The 22,835-nt window shown below is 39.5% G+C and overlaps 2 protein-coding genes across 3 annotated transcripts; one reads left to right on the plus strand and one right to left on the minus strand.

The window, feature by feature from the left end:
- Nucleotides 1-892: 892 nt before the first annotated feature.
- On the minus strand, nucleotides 893-5,981 carry dnajc25 (DnaJ (Hsp40) homolog, subfamily C, member 25). 2 transcript variants are annotated; one of them, XR_012599703.1, is made up of 6 exons: nucleotides 5,572-5,981; nucleotides 3,606-3,758; nucleotides 1,990-2,360; nucleotides 1,811-1,910; nucleotides 1,221-1,517; nucleotides 893-1,106 (listed from the first exon to the last, which is right to left on the minus strand). XR_012599703.1 is itself a non-coding variant. In XM_074690145.1 (5 exons), exons 1-5 carry the CDS (start codon nucleotides 5,917-5,919, stop codon nucleotides 1,395-1,397), a joined length of 1,095 nt encoding a protein of 364 aa, XP_074546246.1. In that variant the 5' UTR covers nucleotides 5,920-5,981; the 3' UTR covers nucleotides 893-1,394. The 2 variants fall into 2 exon arrangements, 1 of the variants encoding a protein (XP_074546246.1); XM_074690145.1 differs by having other exon boundaries at nucleotides 893-1,517.
- Nucleotides 5,982-8,832: 2,851 nt separating this feature from the next.
- LOC141805665 (GTPase IMAP family member 7-like) lies at nucleotides 8,833-13,434 on the plus strand. The gene is made up of 2 exons (XM_074690818.1): nucleotides 8,833-8,893; nucleotides 12,532-13,434. The coding sequence occupies exons 1-2, from the start codon at nucleotides 8,860-8,862 to the stop codon at nucleotides 13,335-13,337; spliced, it is 840 nt and encodes a 279-aa protein (XP_074546919.1). The 5' UTR covers nucleotides 8,833-8,859; the 3' UTR covers nucleotides 13,338-13,434.
- The last annotated feature ends 9,401 nt before the right edge of the window (nucleotides 13,435-22,835 follow it).

A 22,835-nucleotide genomic window follows, 5' to 3' on the forward strand; every position in this document is an offset into this window, starting at 1 on the left:
TTTCGTTCAAATTGAGTTTTCTGACCCAAATGATTTTTGTTTTGGCTCTATGGCTTCAGACAAATGTGTTGATGGAATGAATTGAGACTCATTTTGCCAAAAATAAGATGAATTACTGAAATTACGAAAAGGAAAATGTTAGTGAGTGGGTTGTTGGAGTGGATAATAAAATACATGACTGATTGGTTAGGACCCCCAACATGATCATCTCTCACCAATGAATGTGCCAGAGCTGATAACATTTCATATCAATCAGTGCAAGGCGTTCTGACACATTTCACCATTGCCTGTTGACATTGTGGCAAAATTGTTAACCTAACAACATGAGTTTTTTTCCTTAAATTCACTTTTTCTGTGTTTTTCTTTTTCTTTTTTTTACATTTGTTGAATGGACAGCTAAAGAGAGACAGGGGATGTTGGGGGCACAGAGACATGCAGCAAATGTGGCTAAGAATTGAAACAACAAGTACAAAGATGAAAAAGGGTTTACTCTAAAGCCTGGGCAAGAGGAACCCCGTGAAGGTAATTTTTCAATTTTGTTTTTAGTTTATTTGGAGTGCAAAAAACTTAATATTCATGGGTCAGTGGTCAACCATCCACAGGCAATGCAAGGGTGATGTACTATAGAGTGAGCAAGTGTTGAATTTCAGTGCTTTTGGAATAAATCTTCCCAAAATTTCATCAGACGTTTAGAATAACAATCTGAGCATGTCAGAAACAAAAACAAGATCTTCTCAAAGAATATTTTGAGGCTTTTTGCCTCTACTTAGAAAAGACAGTTTGACAAAGACAGGAAATGTAGGGTGAGGATGATGTGCACTAAATCATGCTGGGACCAGAAATTAAATGTCACGACCAGTGCAACGACGGTCTCAGATTTAGCCCGTGGAGCAAAAGAAAACAAACAAAAAGTCTCCCATCCTGGTTTATTCATCATAAAGCAACAAATGGTAATAGCACAATCTGAAGCAGCATACAGAGTGAGCAGCCGGTGGTTTTGTGTCTTGCCCAAGGACACTTGAACAGTACTTTAAATGGCAGCCTCCTGGATGCACAAAACACTTCATTCTTCCATCTCACGTCACCAGCAGGTGACAAAAAATCAGCTGGTGAGGGCACAGAAAAAGAAAAACATTAAACCTTATTAAAAAATAAACATGATGGTCTGAACAAAAAAACCTGAATTAACATTTACTGAGAAACCTGCAGCCCATGCTCACAGTTTATTCCACGTCCACATCTTCTTTATGAGTCCTGATCTATGAAAATATCTCTCTGTATAAACAGGCGTGGTTATCTTTCTGTACAGGTGTCTCTCCACACAGCATGGCGTGTGTGTACGTCTTTGTCGGCACTGAGGCAGGTGTGTTTGTCACAGACGGAGTTTGTGGCCGTCAGTCATCGATGAAAGTCAGCCGGCCCGGGCCCTCGTTCCTCATCCAGCGTCTGTATCTCTTCATTCTGGGGTCGGTGGCCATCTTCACCTTCATCTCCTCCTCCTGCTCCTTTCTAAACATCTGCAAAACAAATATCCCCTCATTAAGGCCAGAGTAACAGCTACTACTCAGTTTTAGCAAAAGAAAAAAACGTTTGGTTAAAAAAAAACTGAAAACTAAAAGGCTGCATTGATAATAATCAGGAACTTTTTTTTCCCTGCTGGTTGCAGGAAAGATTTTGGGAATTGTTTTTTTGTAGGTGAGTAAATGGGTGCATTTAAAAAGAGGATAGTAAAAGGGTAAGGAAAGTGAAGGAAGTGGGTTAAAAGAAAAAAACTGAGAAGAGATGGAAGAAGGTAATTTGAGAAACTAACCTCATAATTTTCTTTTATCCAGAGTTTTTTCTCCAGGTAGGTCTGTTTGTTGTGTTCATCCAGACTGTCAAACTGAGACTGAGACATCCTCATGTACCTCCTGAGGGTTAAAAAAAGAGTCTGCTATGAGAAAAACACACCAGCCCTGTAGCTAAATTTAATTTTCAGTCAGGACCTACCTGATGATGTAGAGTTTCTCCTGGTCTCCATACTCCGCCCTGCAGATGGTGAAGCGGTAAATCCAGGACACATACCAGGCCACATAGTTGGTCAGGTAGTAAGGGAAGAGAATGATCTGACAGAGCAAGATGTCTGACAGGTTGGGCTTCTGGTAGCCTCCTTTAATGTCAATCTTTGTTTTGATGATTTCTCGGATCACCTCCTCCTCCTGCTCTCGGATCTCCTCCTTAGAGCGTCGGTTCTTGCCCTTCTCCTTGGTGCGGTTGAGGAGGCCCTGCTGCTTGGCGATCTCTGTGGCCTGGATTCGATACTTGGGGACGGTCACCAGGTAGTTGATGGCCTCGTTGTAGCTGCTGTGCCAGCTGTAGTACTGGAGGAGAGTGAAGAACACATGTGTGATTAAAACTTTTTCCCACTGTTTTGATAAGTGAACAAATTCTTTTTTCTGTCCTCTTTGTGTCTTCTGTTGAAGATGCAACCTCTGTTTTGGTGTATCTGGTATCAATTCATATCATGAACAAGTTTATTCATCTTAACTTGCTTACAATCCCCAGGAAAGTGGAGAAAGTTGTGTTTAATATGTTATTTCTTTGTTTACTGCAGTTGCTTCTTAGCTTTAAATCTTATACCGCAGTAAAGTACTTATAATGCCGTTGCTAGGCGCCGCCCTGTTGGCGATGGCTGCCTTTTGCAGCAGCTCTCTCTTCTTTGTCTGTTTCTTGTAATTTTTTTCGTCTCTTTTTCGTAATCTTTGTATTTGGAGTGGATCATTACTTTGTCTGGCTCCTTTGTCGGTCATGTGCATCAAACTTTTTGCGGCTGCAGTGATATTTTTACTACTTTTTCTCCTGTGTTTGTCTGGAGATCCTACATGTAACCATGGCTGCATTGTTTACATGTGAACTCAGCTGTTAGCAGCCTGTAGCATGTCAATGCTAACTGGTGTAAGGCCTGATGTCTTGCCACAAGGTGAGGAGAAGGAGGTGAGGACGACGTGCTGGTTCTCAGGTGTGAGCTAAGAAGTAGCAACATGGACCTGTCCTTCCATCCATTGTTAGTGGGAACGTAAGAGCTACCTCCAATGAGATGAACGAGCTAGCTGTGCTAACCCAGCAACAGAGAGAATACCAGAAGGCAGAGTAGCATCATGCTATTTACAGACATGGCTAACGGAGCTAACATCAGACACCAACGGAAGAACTTCACCTGCTGCAAGCAGACAGGATCCAGGAGACAGAGATGGAGCATGACTGAAAAAGCTCAGTCCTGGACCCTGTGAAGGTGGAGGCTGGCTGAACTGGAGAATGATGGACAAGCTGTCATCATCTATTTTCTTATGGACCTTTTTGCACTGTCTATACACTTTCTTACTTTTGTTTTCTTGATTGCTGCTGTGACTTCAATTTCGTTGTTCTTGTTACAATGACAATAAAGTTCTATTCTATTCTATTCTATTCTAAAGCCTGTTTATTACTCTTTTAAATGGTGCCACCTTTGTAGAATCATACATTTGTAGGGATGAGCTTCCAAGCTGAGTATGTGGGTTGTCACCATGAAAAAATTAGCCAAATACTCTTTGTGTAGTTCAACAGAGCTCTTGGAATAACTTCCTCACCTGGAAAATGGAGATGGCACAGATGGTGACCAGGATGACAACCCTGACGTCTACTTTAGGTGTGAGCTGTCGGCGGTAGTAGGCGTAGTAATGCTGGTAGTACTCTTCAGGATGGTCCAACATGTAGTCGTAGTCCCGTCGAGTGTCCTCATCCTGTACACAGAGAACAAGACAGTGTTTTAGATTTACTCAAAGGTTATGAAACAAATGTCAAATAAACATAACGTCCATTATTTAGAGAAAGTAACCTGTGCTGTATGTCATGTGACTGTTTTATGAGGACATTTGCTGCTGAATCTCTTTTTTCTCAGGCCCTATTCTTAGCTTGGTCATGTTTATGCAGTGTAGTTAATATGGCACCTGCTGATTGGGCACAGAAACCTGAGTCATCTTAACATCTGCTTTTGTTTCAGTAACCCCAACAAGTATTAAGTAAATTCACCTCAGAAAGTAACCACACCTCGAGTTGACTTCCTGGTTTCATCTCACAGAAAATGTATGCTCATTATTAAGATCCTATTGAGGACCGCACTGCTGCAGTAAGACTTTGTGAGAACAGTAATTTTTGCATTCCTGTGAGACAAGGTGGGAAAAAATCTCACACAGGCATCAAATAGATTAAAACAGTTCACCAACAAAACTGCAGATTTTTCCTGATGTGTCTTGCTATAAGAATTTCTGGCTTTTTAAAGCTAATAATGGTAAAAAGCAAGGAGAAAATTTATCACCATTTCCTTACTAGTGAAATTAAAACCGATAAAAGCCACACTTTTAGACTTGTTGCTGATAATGGGATCAAAATACTGACAGTTTTGGAGGTTATTTTGTTTTTCCACACCACTGGTGCACATATGTGCTCAGATTTAACTAAGACATCAACTTAAAAAATTTAACACTCTTATTTCTTCTGTGGAAGAATGAATTATGTCTTCATTCTCACACAAGAATGTCATTGGGACACTATAAAAAGCTTCATTAGAGCATGCTTTTACGATCACTGAAGTACTCCCAAATGGATTTTGTGGACTTTTAAAACTGTTTTGTTTGAGACAGACTAAAACCATCAGGAAAAAAAATATTTAACATCAAAATAACTTAATGCTTCATGGCTAAAAAAGAGTAATTATCTATTATGGCAGTGGTTCTCAACCTTTTTTTTTTGTCTTGTGTACCCCCTCACTCAAAAGTAGAACACAACACAACTGATTGTTAGATGGAAATCATTTGATTTCATCTCCTTAATGTGAACTTTTAATTCTTTGGAACATACTTCTTTTTAACTTAAAAATAATTTCCCAGGACAACAAAAGACTTGATGAAATAACAGTGTTGCGTGAAGGGATAAGTTGCAAGGGGCACAACTATCTAAGACAACAACTAACAAAAAACAAGTGGAGATAGGAACACATTTGTTACACATTTGAACTCGTTAATCCTCATCTTTATTATCTTCATTCATTGAATCAATCAGCATCTTCTCTTTTTGCAGATCTTGTCACTAACTTGCATAAGCAGGGTTTACTGCTGTCTTTATACAGGCAAATTCACGACTTACTGTGAATCTTTTACAAGGTAAACAAAAGCTGTTTCAGCAAACCATCAGACCCCTACCTTGTGGCACCAACACTGACATTGAAACCATGTTCAAAAAAACATCAAGTCATACTCTTAATGGTATTATATGAATTTTTAGTCACAAAGAGGTATTGGAGTCACTTCTTTTAGTCTTGTTAAAAACCTCTCATGGGAGCTTTAAATTTCTGCAGTAATATTTTAAGGTGAGATTTGTACGACAGGACCAAGAAAGAGATTTAATTCGATTAATGAGAATATGATAGATGAGTATTTTTATACAATAGAGTACAGTCATAAAACTATAAACATCACACACAGCCAAAGTTAGAGTCGCAGCCAGAACAGTTATCTTCGTGATAACTTCACAGACTCTAGGAGGACTTGGACCAACCTTTAATGTCTCGTACGCGGTCACTATAAGCAGAAACTTCTTATGGGCAGACTCTTCGGTCTCTTCCTCCATGCCCGGCTCTCTCAGCCTGAACCGGTCCGGGTGGTACCGGCGGGCCAGCTGCCGGTAAGCCCGAGCGATCTCCGCCTTGGTGGCCTCTCGGGTGACGCCGAGCACATCGTAGCAGATCTCTGTGCCGCAGTACAGGCCCTCCACCAGCGCGGAGACCGCTGGAAGGGAGCAAACGCAGAGCAGGAGCACTGCGAGCCGCAACGACGGCTTTACCGTCCATGTTAGCCCCGTGGAGCATCCGCCAACGTCGTAGCACCGCTCCGTGGGCGCAGCCATCTCTATCCGCGGCCCACGCTACGACAGCCCACTCCAGAGCCCTGTCGCGTGCTGCAGACATCATCAAGACGCGCCGGGAACGAATGATGACGACGCATCAAGGAACTGCCGTGATGTATCACATCATTCATTATTCCGTGGTTGTAAAATTAAGCAGAAGACGAGTTTGGGGGTATTTTTTAGAGAAAAAAATAATTTGATAATAACCATGATTTACAATCACTTTAATTTTCTGTGAGAAGGTTGAACGTTTTTGAAACCTCAGTCCTAAAAATTGAGACTGAAGGGTTGATGAAAACCTACTTTGATGGTTCACTAATCACCTGTAATTAAAAATTATAACAGATTTCAGGTATTGAAACAAACATTTTATTTTTTAATGGCCATAGTATTTGAGAGAGGGACAGCCAAACACCAAACAGTTTTTATGTGCTTAATATAAATAAATGAAATGGAGGCTATTTAACAAGTGGAGAGACACCAGAGATTTTTCTGGACCAGAGTCCATTTTAGATTGATTTCGGGGTAGTGGTAAACTTTCCTGAGTTCTGATGAATCAAAGTGTGACACTGGAAATCATAAAAGACCAGGCATGTTTTAAGCTCACAGTTCAAAGCCTGCTTCCTTGATGAATTGAGGTACATAACTTCCTATGGCATAGGTAGCTTACACATGAGAGCTGTATTAATGCTGAACAATATAGGTTTTGGAGCAGCATACCCAAGCTGCTATCCTGATGTCTACATATTATAATATCTTTGTAACTTATAAAGTGAATTACTTCATTTTTTCACCCCGAGTGTAATCTTCTAAAATTACCACTAGATGTCAGTTGAACTACATTCAGTAACCTTGACTTTATGTGATAGTTTAAAAGCACCTTTGTATTTGGATTTGACAAGGTGATCATTGTTTATTATGGACAGGCTGAAGAATGCCTCTGTCTCAACTTTTCCCTGCTGTTGGTATCTTAAACATCTGAACTGAAAGCAGGATTCAATTTCTTGTTCTTTTGTCTTTTTGGTTCCGTACTAGGTCCTCTTCTTTTGTTTATTGCAAAAATGTGAAGGAAAAGTTGCTAATGACCCCGGCTGATTCAAACCAAGCATAGGCTATCTAAGTTTATTAGCGGTATCCTAGTCTAAAGATGTCAGGTATGTTGCACACAGTATCATTTCCATCAACTAACATAACTTTATATAGTAAAATTATGATGCACCCTTGTAATAAGATTTGATAAGACATGTCATGCGGCTGCCCCAAACAGTTTTATTTTTGAGCAGGTTGTTTGGTGGGATGGATAAATGGATACTATGGTTAGACTTGATCAAGAAAATCACATATAAAGGTAACTTAAGAAGTTATAGAACTACACAGCAACAGAATTGCCTTTTAAAAACATCCATGAATTTATATATAAAACTGTATAGCACAGCAAAGGTAAGTTATGAATAAATTTGGTCATATATCAAAGAATAAAAACAGTGGTTCTTATAAAAGCTTTGTTTTATATGTAGAAGGGTTGTCAACTTGATTCAGACCACTGTACAAGCTAAAATGAGCCACCAAAAAACCCCCACAAAAAACAACAACAACAACAAACAAAACAAACAATAGATCTTTTACTTTAGATAGATGTTCACTTTGAAATACACAGCTCTGAGAGCAACATATAATTATTTTATACTGAATGTACAGAAAAATCAGAACTGCATAAAAACTTTAAGTTTGTGAGTCTGTGCTCATATTTTTTTCTCAGCAGCGTATCTTTATTTTGTTGTACCACTTAAGAAGATAACATACAAATCCACTTTAAACTCTGTTAATCAAGTCTTGCTATGAGGAACATACATCAACTTTATCATTCGCTACATAATGTTTCTGTCCATGTTATATCTTTCACAAATAAAAATAATCACTTGAAAATAAATGTATTAAGACTAAACTGTTGTGTTAATGATAAAAGAAATGTTATAATATAAAAGAGATAAACTTAACTTCAAAGGGTAACATGAATAATGTTTTCCTCTTCCAAAATATGAAGCAATCTGACTTTACATATTTACAATAACAAAACATTTGGTCAAGCTGGTATAAAAGAGTAGTGCACTGTAACATCAACAGGAGCATTTTCAGGTAGAGAACTCTGAACTCAATCAATTAGTTTAATCAACTAATTTACAGGACAGCCTTGTGTTTGGGAGTTTTCTAACTGTGGAAAAATACTTTTCCACCCTGGAATTTTCTTGAGGAGCTGTCTGACTTGCTTAGTGTTTTTGGTAGAGTTCTTGAATACATGATAACGGCAGCCACACATGTCAATAATTTCCCAGAAAGGAGCATTTTGTCTGACAAACTGGTCTAAATTCCCTTTCAGGTCCTCTCCATGAGTCAGCAGGACACATGTTTTATTTCTGATCTTCCAGCCAAGTTTTTCCTCTAGTTTCTGTAATATCCCTTCCTCTTGATCAGTGAACCGGCTGAGCTGTAAGACCAGTAATACCAAGCAGCACCTGGGCTGGCAGTACTTCTTACACTCTTCTAGCTGAGCATCACAGTCTTGGAGCTGCTCATAAAAGAAGTCTGGGGTGTCCACCACTCTCACCTTTGTCCCGTATAACGAGATTAATTTAGCTTCACATGTGGTGGTGACTGGCAAGGAGCTGGATTCAGATCTGAAGTGCTGACTTGAATCAAGTTCAGAGTTCCCTGCAGCCAGGATGGTGTTTGCAGATGCACTCTTCCCAGTTCCAGTCATTCCCAACAGAACAATGTTAAATGTGTTTATGAATTCTTCATGGTCACTGCAACCTGGAAGATGAAGATTAAAAAAAAAAACTGATCAGAGATTGCTTTATGATGACACTTGTTATGCTGCATCTACAGAGTCGTACCAGACTGCTGATGTGGTGTTACTCTTTCAGGAGCTGGAGAATCAAGATGTGGCTGACTGATGGCATTGTTGCCTGTGAAGGTATAACATAATTCCATTTACTTTGGCATGCACATGAATTCCTTAAAATAATAAAAAAAACATTTTCACAAATGTTTCAACACTACCCTAAAACTCTACGCACAATGAGCAAGCAACCATCTTCAACAAAATAAGATAAATAAATAGATACAATTGATTAAATAAATAAATTTGTATGTACATATAAAAGCTGTATTTTGACCTGTGTTTTCCCGGAAATAGGGCATAATTTAGCTTCTCTAATTACATACCCTGTCAGTCAAATCATAATGCAGTGCATTAATATGAAACTGTCTAATAATTTCTGAATAAGTCATCAGATATGTCACAACTTGTAAAAACAAAGGTTTATGGAAAAATTTGACGTAATGAGCAGGAAAAACATGCACAGTGAATCTTTGTGTGTTGCAGGAAACTCTTGCTTACATTTTGCATCCGGAGAACTCTTAATAGTTTGTATTAGTTGCTCTTACAGATGTCCTTTTGTTTCCCATATCTCATAGATTGGTGACAAACACCATTTACTTGCCCTGTATAGCCACAGTCATCTTTAGCAGGTCATACCTGAATCACCAGCTCTTCCACTGTGCGAAGTGCCAAACTCCAATGGTTTGTATTTTCTAGAAGAGTTATATCATAATGGTGTTAATCATAACACAATATGAACTTAAATTAGCCATATTTGGGTCAGTCAGTACGTTTAGATGCAAGCAGCAGTCCAACTTAGGTCATTAAGGGGTCCAGACCTGTGACTTGGTGTTAAATAAATAAAGATTGATTGATTGATCATGACGACACAGTGGGGATCTAGTCTTGTCTGTGTATACATGCAGAAAAGAGAATTGGACTTCTGGCCAAAAATGTCTCACTTCACAGAGATAGATGCAGCTGAGCTATGATGTTTGTTGATACTGTTTGAGCCATAGACTGTACAAGCACAGGGACCCAACTATCATGGTCCACTACTTTCCCCTTTGGCTGAATGCAGAGGGGTGTGGCAACCTTAAGTCATAGTAAATCCAACCATAGTGTGATAGAAATTACATCATGTAGGTGTGTCAATCGAGCTCTGTCTAGTCCAATTTTGGTCCGACTAAGCTGCATGCATTTCAATAGTCCACAGTCACACTGACAAAACTTGGTTGTCCAATATCTGAAGTTGCATGTAAATGCACTGAGCGTAAAGAAATACCCCAGAAACACAAGCCTGCCCTAAAGTAAGATGAGCGCTCTGCTGTGTACACATGTGGGATCAAAATGGCTGTGCTCACCTCCTCATCTCAAAGGTCCTCTTTCTTCTGGTCACAACATCTTGGCTGTAGTGTTTGTACTCATAAACAAATGAATGGCGACCATTGCACAACTTTTCACAGTCACTGGCCAGATTGTCAGTTAAAATTACAAACTTCATGTTATGTTCACTCAGATGACTTAGTGAGTTGTAGGTTTTGCCGTCATGTAACATAATAACTAGGTGTGATGTCATATTTTTACCAAATGTATCCTGAAGTTTACGGATCTGTGTGAATATGTTTGTCTCTTCAGTGTCTTCTGGGTCTATTGCCAGTATGAACAGATCGGGGCCAGGATGAGACAATGCCATGATGTCAATAACCAGCTGGTCTGGGTGCTGGTAATCGGTATCAAAGAAATGACCAGTGTTGATGACTTTGAACAAGTTGTTCTCCTGCATGATAACATTGTCTGATGCTACTGAACAATTTACATCACCGTTGAGGATAATGTTTTCAATGTGTTTCTGCAATCCCTTTCCAAACAGAGCGATGGTATGCTTGGACACATATGCTGTAAAACAAACAGAAAGAACAGTGACATGTCATAAAGGAAACAAATTATAATCTACTATTATTAAAACATTTCAGATTTCATGTTTCAAGCTAGTTTATTACTAATCATGAAAGAACCCATCTCATGTAGTAAATGGCCTTGTCCCCATACATATGTAGCACTTAAAAAAAAAAAAACGTTTTCTGCCCAGGCGCTTTACACTTCTCTTCACATTCACCCATTCTCACCATATTCATACACTGCTGGTAGAGACTGTTATATAGACCATCAGTGGTGGAAGTAAAATGTATTTACATTTCGTTTTAACCAATTACTTGACCAGATAATCTGCAAATAGATGCCCTGTAAACCAATCTGTAGTAAAAAACTAGAGGATGGGCTGAGCAAAATGCAACTCCTCCTGGCTACACTTGTTTGTAGAATTGAAGTTTGTGCTTGACAAAAGAAAAAAGAAGTATTGTGTGCACACCCAGTAATGTTTTAAGAGTGATACATTAAGATGCATTTTGAATGATACAGTCTGGAGGGCCACACCTTACATGATTGTCCTTTCCCGGTAATGCTAACAGATGCTAAGTATGACGGGAACCCGCACTTAAAGGAATGATGTCCAACAGCTTTGTGGTTGTACTTTTTTAAAATAAAAAAACTGGTTGTCTGTGTAAATAACTTCCCTGTATTAGCAGGCAAGAGATGAAGGAGTCAAGCAATAAGTCTGAAGGAGAGAGCTTTCATTACATTTTACAAATATTAAACTTACATTATCAAAACGGACTATGCATTTGCACATTTACAGTGAAGAATATTCAACATAGCACATCTCACATTTCAGTGATCTTCACAGCTTAAAAAACATCTGGCTTACAGTATTTGATACCAGTCAGCATGCATTTGTTTCACTTTTTTCCATAAAGCTGTAGAACCACTGTCCAAGTTGAATGTAATTATTACTACTAACATAAGCTTCTGGATTTAACAGCAATACCACACGTAAGAGAAAATTATACATTGACTGTTCAGATGTCAATACTGGGCACCGAAACACAGTTCCAAATGAGAAAGTCATCATTTTGAGTTCTACCATCATTTAACATTAAAAAATTGTTTCGTAATCAGAATTAATGGTCTAAACCCAACACTTGAAAATATACTAGGAACATAATAGTTATAATTCAGAGGACTATCAAGAGTAGACATGCCAAAACAAACTTCTTTCAAAAAGGATTTTGTCATTCTAAATATTGTGAGACTCCCCAAAAAGGTAGTTAAATAAAATGAAACTGAAGATTAATTTAACGGAAAGCACTTCATATATTTCAGCTCAGGTTGAATATGCATCACTTACGGGGTGGAGGTCTGTCACAACTCATTTCAACGGCTTTGTGGAGAGCAGACAGCAGGGAGGTTCCACCAGAGTCTCTGGATAGACTTTGACTTTACCAGACTGGATTAAGTTTATATAAATGAGTTAGAGCCACCCTTTGGGTGGAGTTTGGAGATCAAAAATACAGGTAAGTTGTTTTTAGTTCATTTGATACCAAGGCGAAGGCAGAGAGGAAGATGGGTATCCTAGCTTCAATCCCTGATGGTAAAGTTTGAACCTTTTACGTACTTTCAGGTTTAAGGCAAGGCAAGGCAGGACAAGACAAGACAAGACAAGACAAGACAAGACAAGACAAGAATTTACTGTTCTCCAGGGGGGAAATTGTTTTGTTGAGCAAACAGCAAGTGAAAAAGTGGGAGAGCAGTGCAGTGAAATACAGTGCAAAGATCTGTTAGTTGACTTAATTTTGTTTGACTATAAACAGAAATGTATTTTGTGTCTGCAGGTCCTCCTCTGAGAATTGTGATGATTGGGAAAACAGGAGTAGGAAAGAGCGCTGTCGGTAACACCATTGTGGGCAAAAAGGTGTTCAAATCTTTGGCTAATGCACGTTCTGTGACAGAGAACTGTGAAATAGAACGGGCCAGCCGTGGTCGCAGAAAGATCCACGTGGTTGATACACCTGGAATCCTGGACACATCTAAAAGTGCAGAAAGCATAAAGAACGAGATTGCCAAATGCATTCAGATGTCCTCCCCTGGTCCCCATGTCTTCCTGTTGGTGGTCCAGATCGGCAGGTTCACCAAAGAAGAAGAGAACTGTGTTGAAGCTTTGGAGAAGATCTTTGGGCCAGAGGCATCAAACTACATGATCGTTTTGTTCACACGTGGGGATGAGTTGCGGGGGAAAACCATCCTGGAATATGTCAAATCAGGCCACCCCAAACTCAGAGAGGTGATAAACAAGTGTGGTAACAGGTACTGCGTCTTCAACAACAAAAAGGCGTGGAAGAGAACCCAAGTTGTGGAGCTGATCAGGAAGATTGATGAGCTGGTGGCAGCGAATGGAGGGAAACACTTCAGTGAGGAGATGTACCAAGAGGCAGAGCAGGTCCTGCAGCAGAAAGGAGCACAAGAGGAACAAGACACATTAAGAGACGCACAGCAACCATTGAACTTTTCTTTCATGCCTGGTCTACTGCAGAAGGTCGTCCTTTTTCAGGCTTTTCTGTCTGCTATACAGCAGGAAAACACCAACGATCTGGACCAGTCAGCTTTCACCACTGACCTGAACATGATGCCTGTTGAGTGATCCAAAAACTTTTTTTTTCTTTTTTCTGGACTCACGGGGGATCATTTTACACAGAATAGCTCAATCATTATTGTTGCCATTTCTATCCATCATTGTCCCAGCTAACCCTTAATCCAGTTAGTGGGGATTGAATGATTCTCCTCTTGTGTGACCTTTAACTTAACTTTCAGGATAATGAAGTTTTACTGTGTAAATAGTTAACAAATGTATTGGTCCCTTTCAACATATATATTTTTACGTAGCAACCTATCTGTCATCGATTATTTATACAGTTTTGTTCTTGACACTAATTTACTAATTGTACAAAGGTGTATAAAACATATATGATTGAACATATGTAAATAAAATGGAAAATTGACACAATTAAATCTAATTTCTATTGCTAATAAGTTTCCCTTTATTACAATTATTCTTTCAAAGTATTGTAAGAATTTATTTTAATTTTCAAGAGCTTGGCAGATTCCCCAAAACAAGTGTGACATCACACCACTCCACTGTGGGGTGGAAACCTGTTGGGACCCCCTGGTGCCTTAAACGGGTTAGCCAGGCTCCCATTGTGAAACAGTTTGCATTTAGAATATTGCACAGCTAGAAATGGGTGACGAACAAATAAGGTAAGATGAGCTGGGTAAACTCAAAACAAATGAAGAGTAATCTTTTCTTCAGCAGGTTGAAAAGCTCAAACTGAAACTGAAATATTTCAAATTTCTTTCATGGGCCAGGACCAGACCACACATAACTTGGCACATTAGCATCCCTTTCCCATCATAGGGCACTTCCTGAAACACATTAATGAAACCTGTCAGACAAGGAGCCACTCATAACTCTTGTTTCGGCACAGCAAAAATTTTGGCTCAGCACCGACTCAGAAAATTTCAGGTGGCAGGTCTTAATATTTAACAGTGGCACCAAACACAGAGCACTTGCTGAGTGACAGAGAGATTTAAAGCATAGGTACAGATAATCAATCATAATCACCACATAATATGGCAGAAAAAAATGTACTGCTGTTTATTTTTGGGTGAGAACAACAAGTTCTGCCAATCCTTGAGAATTAATGTGAAAATTTGCTGTGGCTTTAGTTTTCTGTGTCCTATCCATTCATACACACCTTTCGCTCAATGCACACCTCTGACTTAACTTCCATTGACCCCTTGCTTTGATACCTGATTTATTGCCTCTCACTTTCTCTCAGTAGTTTTTTATGGGGAGGCCTGGGGCTGGTTTGCATTTTTTTGGTACAACACTTGAACTAGACTCTTGTAATGATAACCAGAAGCTGTATAACCCAGGTGAAACCAACTGCACAGGGAATCAGTAGTAGTTGTGAAAGGGTTTATGGTCAAAAACTGGTGGAAAGACAAGGAGAAGTCCAGGGGGTAGATCCATACAGGAGAAGTGGAAGAACATAGAATAGTTGTCCAGTAATACAGGAAAAAAAATGAAACTTAAAAATTGCAAAAAAACAAAAACAAACAAACAACAAAAAAAATAAAAAATAAAAAATAAAAAATCCAGTATTAAAAGCTAAAGGGAAGGGAGTAACTGTGAAACAGACTATGAACTGGCAATGTGGGGATTGTACAAATGCATGTTTAAAGAGTTCTTGATTGGTTGGAATAAGGCACAGCTAGTGACTCTGTACTGACTCTGACAAACCTGCTGACAATCACACTCAACGTGATACTCAACCAAGGTAGTGCTATTGTAAGCTTTGGGTGTATAGGAAACAAACCCTCAGAAATCGTGGGTTTCTGTAACATAGTCTTGACTTCAGTTATTCCACCCTGGCTATTCGTGAGGCTATCAGTCGATTTTGATATTCAACAACAGATGAAAGAAAAGCATAAACTGACATCAAGGGAAAGAAAAGCACAAAGGTATATAAAACAGCACTGCAGGAAAAAACTTATTGTAAACATGGCACAAAAAGTAAGGCAATTTGTGTTTGGTAGATTATTTCTTTGTTTTAAAAATGCTTCTGTATTGTTCTGTAGGTGTCTGCAACATGCCAAGTTTGATTGATCTGGATAGGGCCAGTGAGAAAGTAACTTTAAGCAGTTGTTCTGCGAAACCAAACTGCAATGTTATTTGGTGATGTTGTGCGGCGGTATCCTCCTCACAGGAGAAACAAGGCTTTTTGATCAATTATGAGTAAATCTCAGTCAAAGAGATATCAGGATAGAATTCATTGATTTCTAGTGCACCTGTGTTGATTTGTGTATTGTTTGGTGAGATACTTGTAAGTTTACAATCATTTGATTTAAAAAAAAATTAAAAAAAAATCAAGTTTTTCTCCCCATCACTGTATTTTTCAGTGATATTCAGGGGGCCAGATAGCAGCTCTGGAGGGCCACCAGTTGAAATTCATTGTTATATAAGGTCTCATCTGAAGTTTACAGTATATGGTCCTGTAACCTGATGGTGTGTATGTTACAGACACACACAGACAGAATGTGCAGCTCTATTTTAGCTCATAGCACATGCTGTCATCATATCTGTTAACATCACACAGATGCCCATGCTGTAAACTGGGTAACTGCTCAGGGTATCCCATGTATATTTGAGAATATAGAGCACACACTGGTACATTCTGTACAGACTGTTCTTCGCTATATGTTTCTGTCATTCCTGCTTCTTCAGTACACAAATCACTCTGTAACAGTTGACTGGGGAAGTGGAGGATATTCCTTAAAGCAAATATGTCAGAATTTCAGCAATTAGATCAAAAGACATTTTAAGCTGCATTAAAAAAAAAACAAAAGAAAGAAAGAAAGAAACTTTGAGGAAATGGACTCTATTTTAAGTAATTGTGACCCAACTTGGACCCCAAAACTGATGCCCTGGGCTTTTACTTGGACTCACTGCAAGGCAAAATTTTTGATGACTGAAGTGTTTTTTTGGTATATATATTTAATTTAAATACACATTTTTATATGGTTTATTGAATATAGAGCTAGGGTTGACACATGCATTTGTCTGTATATGCGTTCATGTGCCAACTTGTTCAGCAACATTTCCTACCAGGTTAAAGAGATGCCAAGAACCAGGTATTTAATCATTTAACCATCTTAAAGAGACTGCAAGCTAAAGCAGTGCAACATGTTGGATTTTTACGCACTGCGACAAGCTCAAATTTTAACTGACATCTGCCAAAGATACTTGACACTTTTGATTACATCACTGTGTTAACAAGCTAACTGCAATGTTAGCAAATGAAGAGACTCAACCATTGGGTCGAAGATGATTAGTTGGTTAAAATTCTGATGGCCGTAGAGCTGCATGTGTTTGGACATCTGCAGTAAAGCAATAAGTGGATCCCCATATTAGAATAAGTTTAATAGGAGCAGCATTTCTCTACAACAGTTTTGTGACTGCAGTGAGGATTTATATGTTCACACAAGGTTTTGCTACAATCTGATGTTAAGGTCTGGAAATGTCTGTATAGGTTCATAACCAGTGGTTTGAAGCCACACAGATTCCTTTCTTGTGGTTTGATGTGGTTTGATTTGTTGTCCAGTTTTAGGTTATCTATTTTTGTTTTTGGAAAATAAATTTCCACCATTCTGTCCTCAGAGAGAACAGCGCAGTGAACGTGAGAAACACAGGGTCACACTTCACCAAACAATCCAAGTGGTGACAGAAATCTAATGATCAGAGGTCACAGCTGCCTGAAAGAAGGTGAAGCATTGCTTGTTGTCTTCTCAAGCACCAGGGCTGCAGGGGACTCAGAGTTCACACTTAGCAGTTTTTAAAAATCTTATTTAGTAAAATGAAAGTTTTGGTGACATAAAATACACGCCTCTGTGGGTGTAAAATAAAGCAGTTGCTGGTTGGTGTTGGCATCTCCCTGTCAGATGAGGACATTCCCACCATGCCATTCTCCTCTACCCAGCTCTGCATTCCTGGGGTTGAGAGCATGATGGCAGGAGCCAGAAATATGCTCCATAAAACTTAAACCTCAGATAACATATGACTGTGCACGGATCAGGTTTGTGCCTTGAGAGCAGCAGCAGCAGATACATAGCTGATGGTACGATCGAACACTGATTATGTCACAGGTTAGACCTGGGAGCATCAAAGTATCTCTATCAAACACCTGGGTTCAGGGTGATGTCACATATTTTCTCTGTATCATAACTGGCTTTGATTTGTTTTATTTTTCATTTTTCCTCTTTTTTTCCTCTGTGTAATAGTTGTACGATATTCTTATGTATTCAAATAGTTTTCCCTACTTATGTCTTGTGATGTGTTCCTAACGTGATCCCCTGTGATTTTCAATTTCTTCTACAGAAGAAAAATAAGTTGTTTTGCTTCCACATTCTAAGAAAGGCTGGAGAGTGACCTTACATAACTTTAAGAGGAATCTTTTTTTTTTAAATAACTCATTTATTTTGATTAAATTAAGGCTAGGATCTTTGCATAATTTGGGGGATGAGGCTGACTCTACTCACTTGATCAACACAACTCAGCCTCTTTGCAGATTTCTAGACATCAGACATCAGTTGGAATCATTTTTCTTAAGGACGTTGCCATATTTGACATTTCATTTTTCATCTATCAGTCCTTCAACACTATCACATCTCATATTGAGTTCTGTTCAGGGTTTGCTTCTTTTAAAGGCTGATTTAGCCTCTTTCCTTTGGTCTGCGGTTACAAAAGTCTCATCAAATCTCCTGGATTCCTTCCTGCTTATTTACAGAAGAACAATTGATCCTCCAGAGTATGTGATCATTATTGTAAGGTAATGACAAGTCACACTGAGGTTAACACAGTTGTGTAAAAATGTCTTTACTGGCAAGCTGTACAATGAGGCTGTTATAAATTAAAAACAGATAATTAAAGATAAATATGGATAAATGTTATGAATTAAATGCAATGTAAGTGAGGATTATCATGGGACTTCCCTCCATGGCTATGTCCTACTTGGCTAACGTGTGCACACATAGACAGCAAAGGTTACATCACATATAGGAGCCATCACTGTCTTTAATGTTGGAGTCATATGTCTGCAGAAAGAGGGCAGGGGATCTTCTTGGTGTGAGTGTGTGCGTGCAGGAGGACTTTATATTTTTAGTTAGGCCAGCCCCTCAGGCATCTTTCAGTGGGCCACTGACCCCCTGCGCTGGTAATATATAGGAGGAGAGCTGCCTGCAGTCTCAAACACAGATGATCTAGACTTAAGGTACATCACCTCCTCTGCATGATTCAAGGAACAACAAATTTTGAATTTTACAACCTTAAGAGGTGAATTTTTAACTTTCCTTTTATGTGCAGGGAGCCTGAATAAATCCCAAGATGTCGAATGAGAGGAATGTGGAGGCGGTTGGCTGTGATGCCTCCATCATGAAGAACGTCTGGGAGATCAGAGAGAGAGAGTATGAACAGAAGGTGCAGCAGGAAGAGGAACGGAAATCAAAGAGTGCTCTGCCCTCGTAAGAACAAAACCCATCAGTTTGTATCACTGCATGTCTGCCTGTCTGCAAATGATCATGATTTAGGGGAGAAGTTTTCATGTTTTCATGATTTTTGGAAATTCCCCCATTCTTTTCCATTTTCCTTTTACTGAAGTATGTTCAGTGGATGCTATCAAAAGTAACAGATAGTTAAACGATTTTGCACTTTGTGGCAAGATAAATCCTTCCACTAAAATGTAAAATGTACAGTTTCAGTCACATTTTTGAATTTCCTTATGCAGTATTAAAAAAAATTCAACCAACCACCAACTCTATTGTAAGTAAATTAACTGGAGGACATACATCTAGCAAAAAAACAAACAAAAAAAAAACTACTCCAACAAGCCTGCAGTTTATCCTCTTATGAAGTAAAAGCATTACATTTTTCCATTTTAAAACGTAGTTTGGAATAAAGCTGATTTTAACACTTCTGCACTCTAGTATCTTTAATTAACTTCATTTGTATAACATAATCAATGTTGTTGTTGAGGCAGCAAATCCTTTGTTCAAAAAAATTTCAATAGTTTGGAAGCAGGGATGATAAAGTTACAACTTTTAAAAGAGCATTAGAGAAATACAAACTGTCAGCATGCTAAAAAGATGGTAGTTCACAGCCTAGCTGGAGGTCTTGCCATGCAGCCCCCCACCCCCGTCAGCTGCCCTGGTAGTTAACAGTGGCAACAGGCCTCAGACAGTAGCAGCATGTACTAAAATGGATTTTACTATCTGTCCCAGCCTTGTGGAAAGAAAAAAAAACATAGAAAAACAAATCTACACAAAACTGTCTACACAAAAATATATTTAAACTTATTTGCACTCTTTTGCTGTTAACCAATTATCCTGATCAAGATTGATGGTATGTACTTGAAAAGATTCTTCATTTATGTGGGAAAGGACATAGACATTCATATAAATGTAAATGACAAAGTTCTTATTGGTTACTATCACTGAAATATTAATTTTTGATACAAAAGTTGTTATTTTTTTTCTTTTAATTTGCTTTCAAAAGTTTTTTTTGTTAATACCTCATTTTATAAAAATAGTCCAACAACAGCGTGTTATACTTGTTTTACTGTTTCTCCTTATTTCTAAAAAAATACGTGCTACTTTGTCTAGCTGCAAGACATGTTTCAACCTTGCCTTAAATAAAAACTTAAATACATAAAAAAACAAAAACAGAAAAAAAGCATTGTGGGAGGGTAGGCTTAGGGATGAAAATAACTGCTTTCAACAACAGAATCAAGGTTTTCTTAATAAAAATAAATAAATAAATAATTTTTGCATATATTATGCACACTTGTAGAAAAATACAATTAACTGCAATCTGGGAAATAAAGAAAAATAAATTGCACTTGTAGGGGAATATAGACTCACTAGTTTCTTTGTTGGAGCTTCCAATGAGAAACAGTATCACCCATTTATCATGAACCTGTAATGTAAAGTTGAAATAACAATATGCACATTTAACGTTCGGCAAGTGTAGAGATGCACTTTGAGTAGAACTGATAATTTACCCAACACAGCATGGCCCATTCTTTGAGCGACACTGTTGACCTAGTTTCTTGAGAAGAAAGTATGGTTTGTCAGTCAGAAACTGAATTGGGCTAACCAGCAATGAATGTCAATGTAACGTGAACTCCTCAGCACACAAAGTCCCTGCAGGCCTCAATATAAACATAGCAGTTATATATACCTCCAACCTCACACGTTTAGACTCTCCCTCTGCCTATAAATACACTACACACACTGTAACTCAGCATCGAGCCCTGCCTTCATTACTGTACAGTACAACTGTTACATAAAATGTAATCATCTATGCTCTAAGTGGGCCACTGGGCTGGCTGTCAGTCTAACGTCCCACACCACGCACAGCTGGTTGGATCCTTGATCATGACTCTCTAAGTTCCCATATTTCCTTCTTCCTTCTTTTCTGCTGTACTATCAATAAAGGCAGAATTGCTTTAAAATTTGCTTTTCTTCTCTAATTTTGCCTCAACAGTTAATTAAACAAATTAATCCTCAAAAAAGTAACTTTTTGTTTTGAACATTTTTCCACAGTATCAACAAGGATTGGGCAAACCGATTGGCTGCAAGACAAGGAAACTACAAGAGGCCAGAGAGGAAACCTAGAAGTGTTGAAATTCAGGAAGAGGAAAATGTCTGGAAGTCTAAGACGCCTCAGCCTCCACCTCCTCGTCCTCGCGGTGCTCCAGGTGCAGGTCCACTCAGCAGACCAGCAGCCCCAGGCAGAGGTCCCTCCACCACCACCGCCAAGGACAGAAAGATGCCAGACAAGGGCCTGATGAGGCTTCAGTTACTCATGTTTATCAATCAAGGTCAGCCTTCAACCATGGTGTGGGGAAAGTCATGGAAGTACAACAAATCCTTGCAACCACCAGCAGAGGGCGATGAAGCCAGATCAGACTGGGGCCAGTGCTGGATGTTTGCCACGCAGCAGCCTTACAGTGAAGCAGGCAAGCCTTGGAAAAATGGGCCCAACATGATGGATCCCCAGAGCCTAAAACTCTGGGAGAAACTTGAGACCAGGGTGGTGGAATCACATGAGCTGGACCTGAGTCTTCCTGAGGATGAGTGGCATGTATCCTGGAAGAAAAATGACAAAACCAGTAAGGATAAATCATCCATGGATGGAGAATATTTCTCCAAATGGTTCAGTGAACTGGAGCACACTCAGCAACAAAATGAAGAGCTGTGCACATCAGAGTGGAATGAGTCATGGATGTCCACCAAACCAAGTGAGGAGGAGGATTTCACTACTTCAAATGATGGTCCAATGGAGCAAGATAACGATAGAGACATGAGCACCATGTTGGAGGCTTGGAAGCTTGCAAACCATCATGGGCGCAACAATGTCATGATGACCCAAGTCAAAAAATCTCTTGGTCCAGTGTGGGTTAATTCATGGAGGGCAGCCATGATGGTCCCTAACAACAACATTAATTATGACACCTCATCAAAGCAAGGTGAAATGGGCACCTACTGTGATAATGGCCATCATAGAGAGTCATACCTCTACAAAGTCAGCCTTAAGTCTCATGAAAAGAAGTACAGAAGTCTATACTCCCAGCTCAGGGATGAATTTCAGGCTCTCTCTGAGTGGACCAAGTCTTGGCAGGTGACAAAAAACAACTCAAAACCATCAGAAGAAATAGAGAAGGTACTGAAACTGTCACAGGAGGCTGTTTCTCAGGTGAAGAGGGTAGAGAGTAGTGGAAAGGGGCATCATTCAACATCTGGCAATGTAGACCCACGGTATGAGCAACTTAAACACAGCGTTATGTATCATCCAAAGAGAGAATTTTCTCAATCTCAACTCCTTCGTTTGAAACATGTGGGGAATGCCTTACCCACCTCAGAATGGAAGGACGCCTGGAAGACGGTGAGACACAGAATGAGGACTGAGAGAAGAAGGTACAGACCTGATCCTTCCAGACCTTTCAGAGCACCAGAGAAGGGAGGTGACAGGATGCCTGCTGCGTCACAGTGGAAAGACTCGTGGAAATACACCTGCAAACCCCTGCATCAGGAGCCTGAACAGTGGCAACAAGGTTGGACCACCATGCCCCAAATCCGAGTGGATCGTGCAAGAGAGTGGAACCACTTTGCCCCTGTAGAACTCCCTAAGAATGGCCCAACCACAGAGCGAGGCTGGGAGCAGTCATGGAGGTTTTTAAGATGCCAGCGCCAAGCAGGACCCAGCCAAGTCAGGGCACAAACCAGCCAAGGAAGGCCAAGTGTGCAGCATTCTGATAACTCATGGGCACAGAGGAGGTATGTAAGGTCTGACTGGCAGGAGGCCTGGATGGTCTCAGAAACTGCATTCCGCCATGACAGACCTTCTTTAATCCAATGGAGGGAAGCCTGGCAGTGGTCCATCTACCACACAGAGCCTTTGGCAGACCAAATGCCCAGAGAGAATCATCTGAGTGCATTAATGGAGATCCAACCCCAGAGAGATTGGATTTCCTGGCAGAGGGCCCAAGCAAGAATGAGCCGGTCATTTGACAACAAGATGTTCAGG

Source organism: Halichoeres trimaculatus, unplaced genomic scaffold (genome assembly GCF_033239565.1).
Source record: "Halichoeres trimaculatus isolate MK-OKI-2021-1 unplaced genomic scaffold, fHalTri1.1 fHalTri1_scaffold_16, whole genome shotgun sequence".
NCBI classification, from domain to species: domain Eukaryota; kingdom Metazoa; phylum Chordata; class Actinopteri; order Labriformes; family Labridae; genus Halichoeres; species Halichoeres trimaculatus.

Coding starts and splice junctions, on each gene's coding strand:
- LOC141805665 (XM_074690818.1), top strand. CDS start 8,860: ATGTGGCTGACTGATGGCATTGTTGCCTGTGAAG. Junction 8,894..12,531: donor TGGCATTGTTGCCTGTGAAG/GTATAACATAAT, acceptor TTGTGTCTGCAG/GTCCTCCTCTGAGAATTGTG.
- dnajc25 (XM_074690145.1), bottom strand. CDS start 5,919: ATGGCTGCGCCCACGGAGCGGTGCTACGACGTTGGCGGATGCTCCACG. Junction 1,911..1,989: donor GAGAAACTCTACATCATCAG/GTAGGTCCTGAC, acceptor TTTAACCCTCAG/GAGGTACATGAGGATGTCTC. Junction 1,518..1,810: donor GGATAAAAGAAAATTATGAG/GTTAGTTTCTCA, acceptor TTTGTTTTGCAG/ATGTTTAGAAAGGAGCAGGA.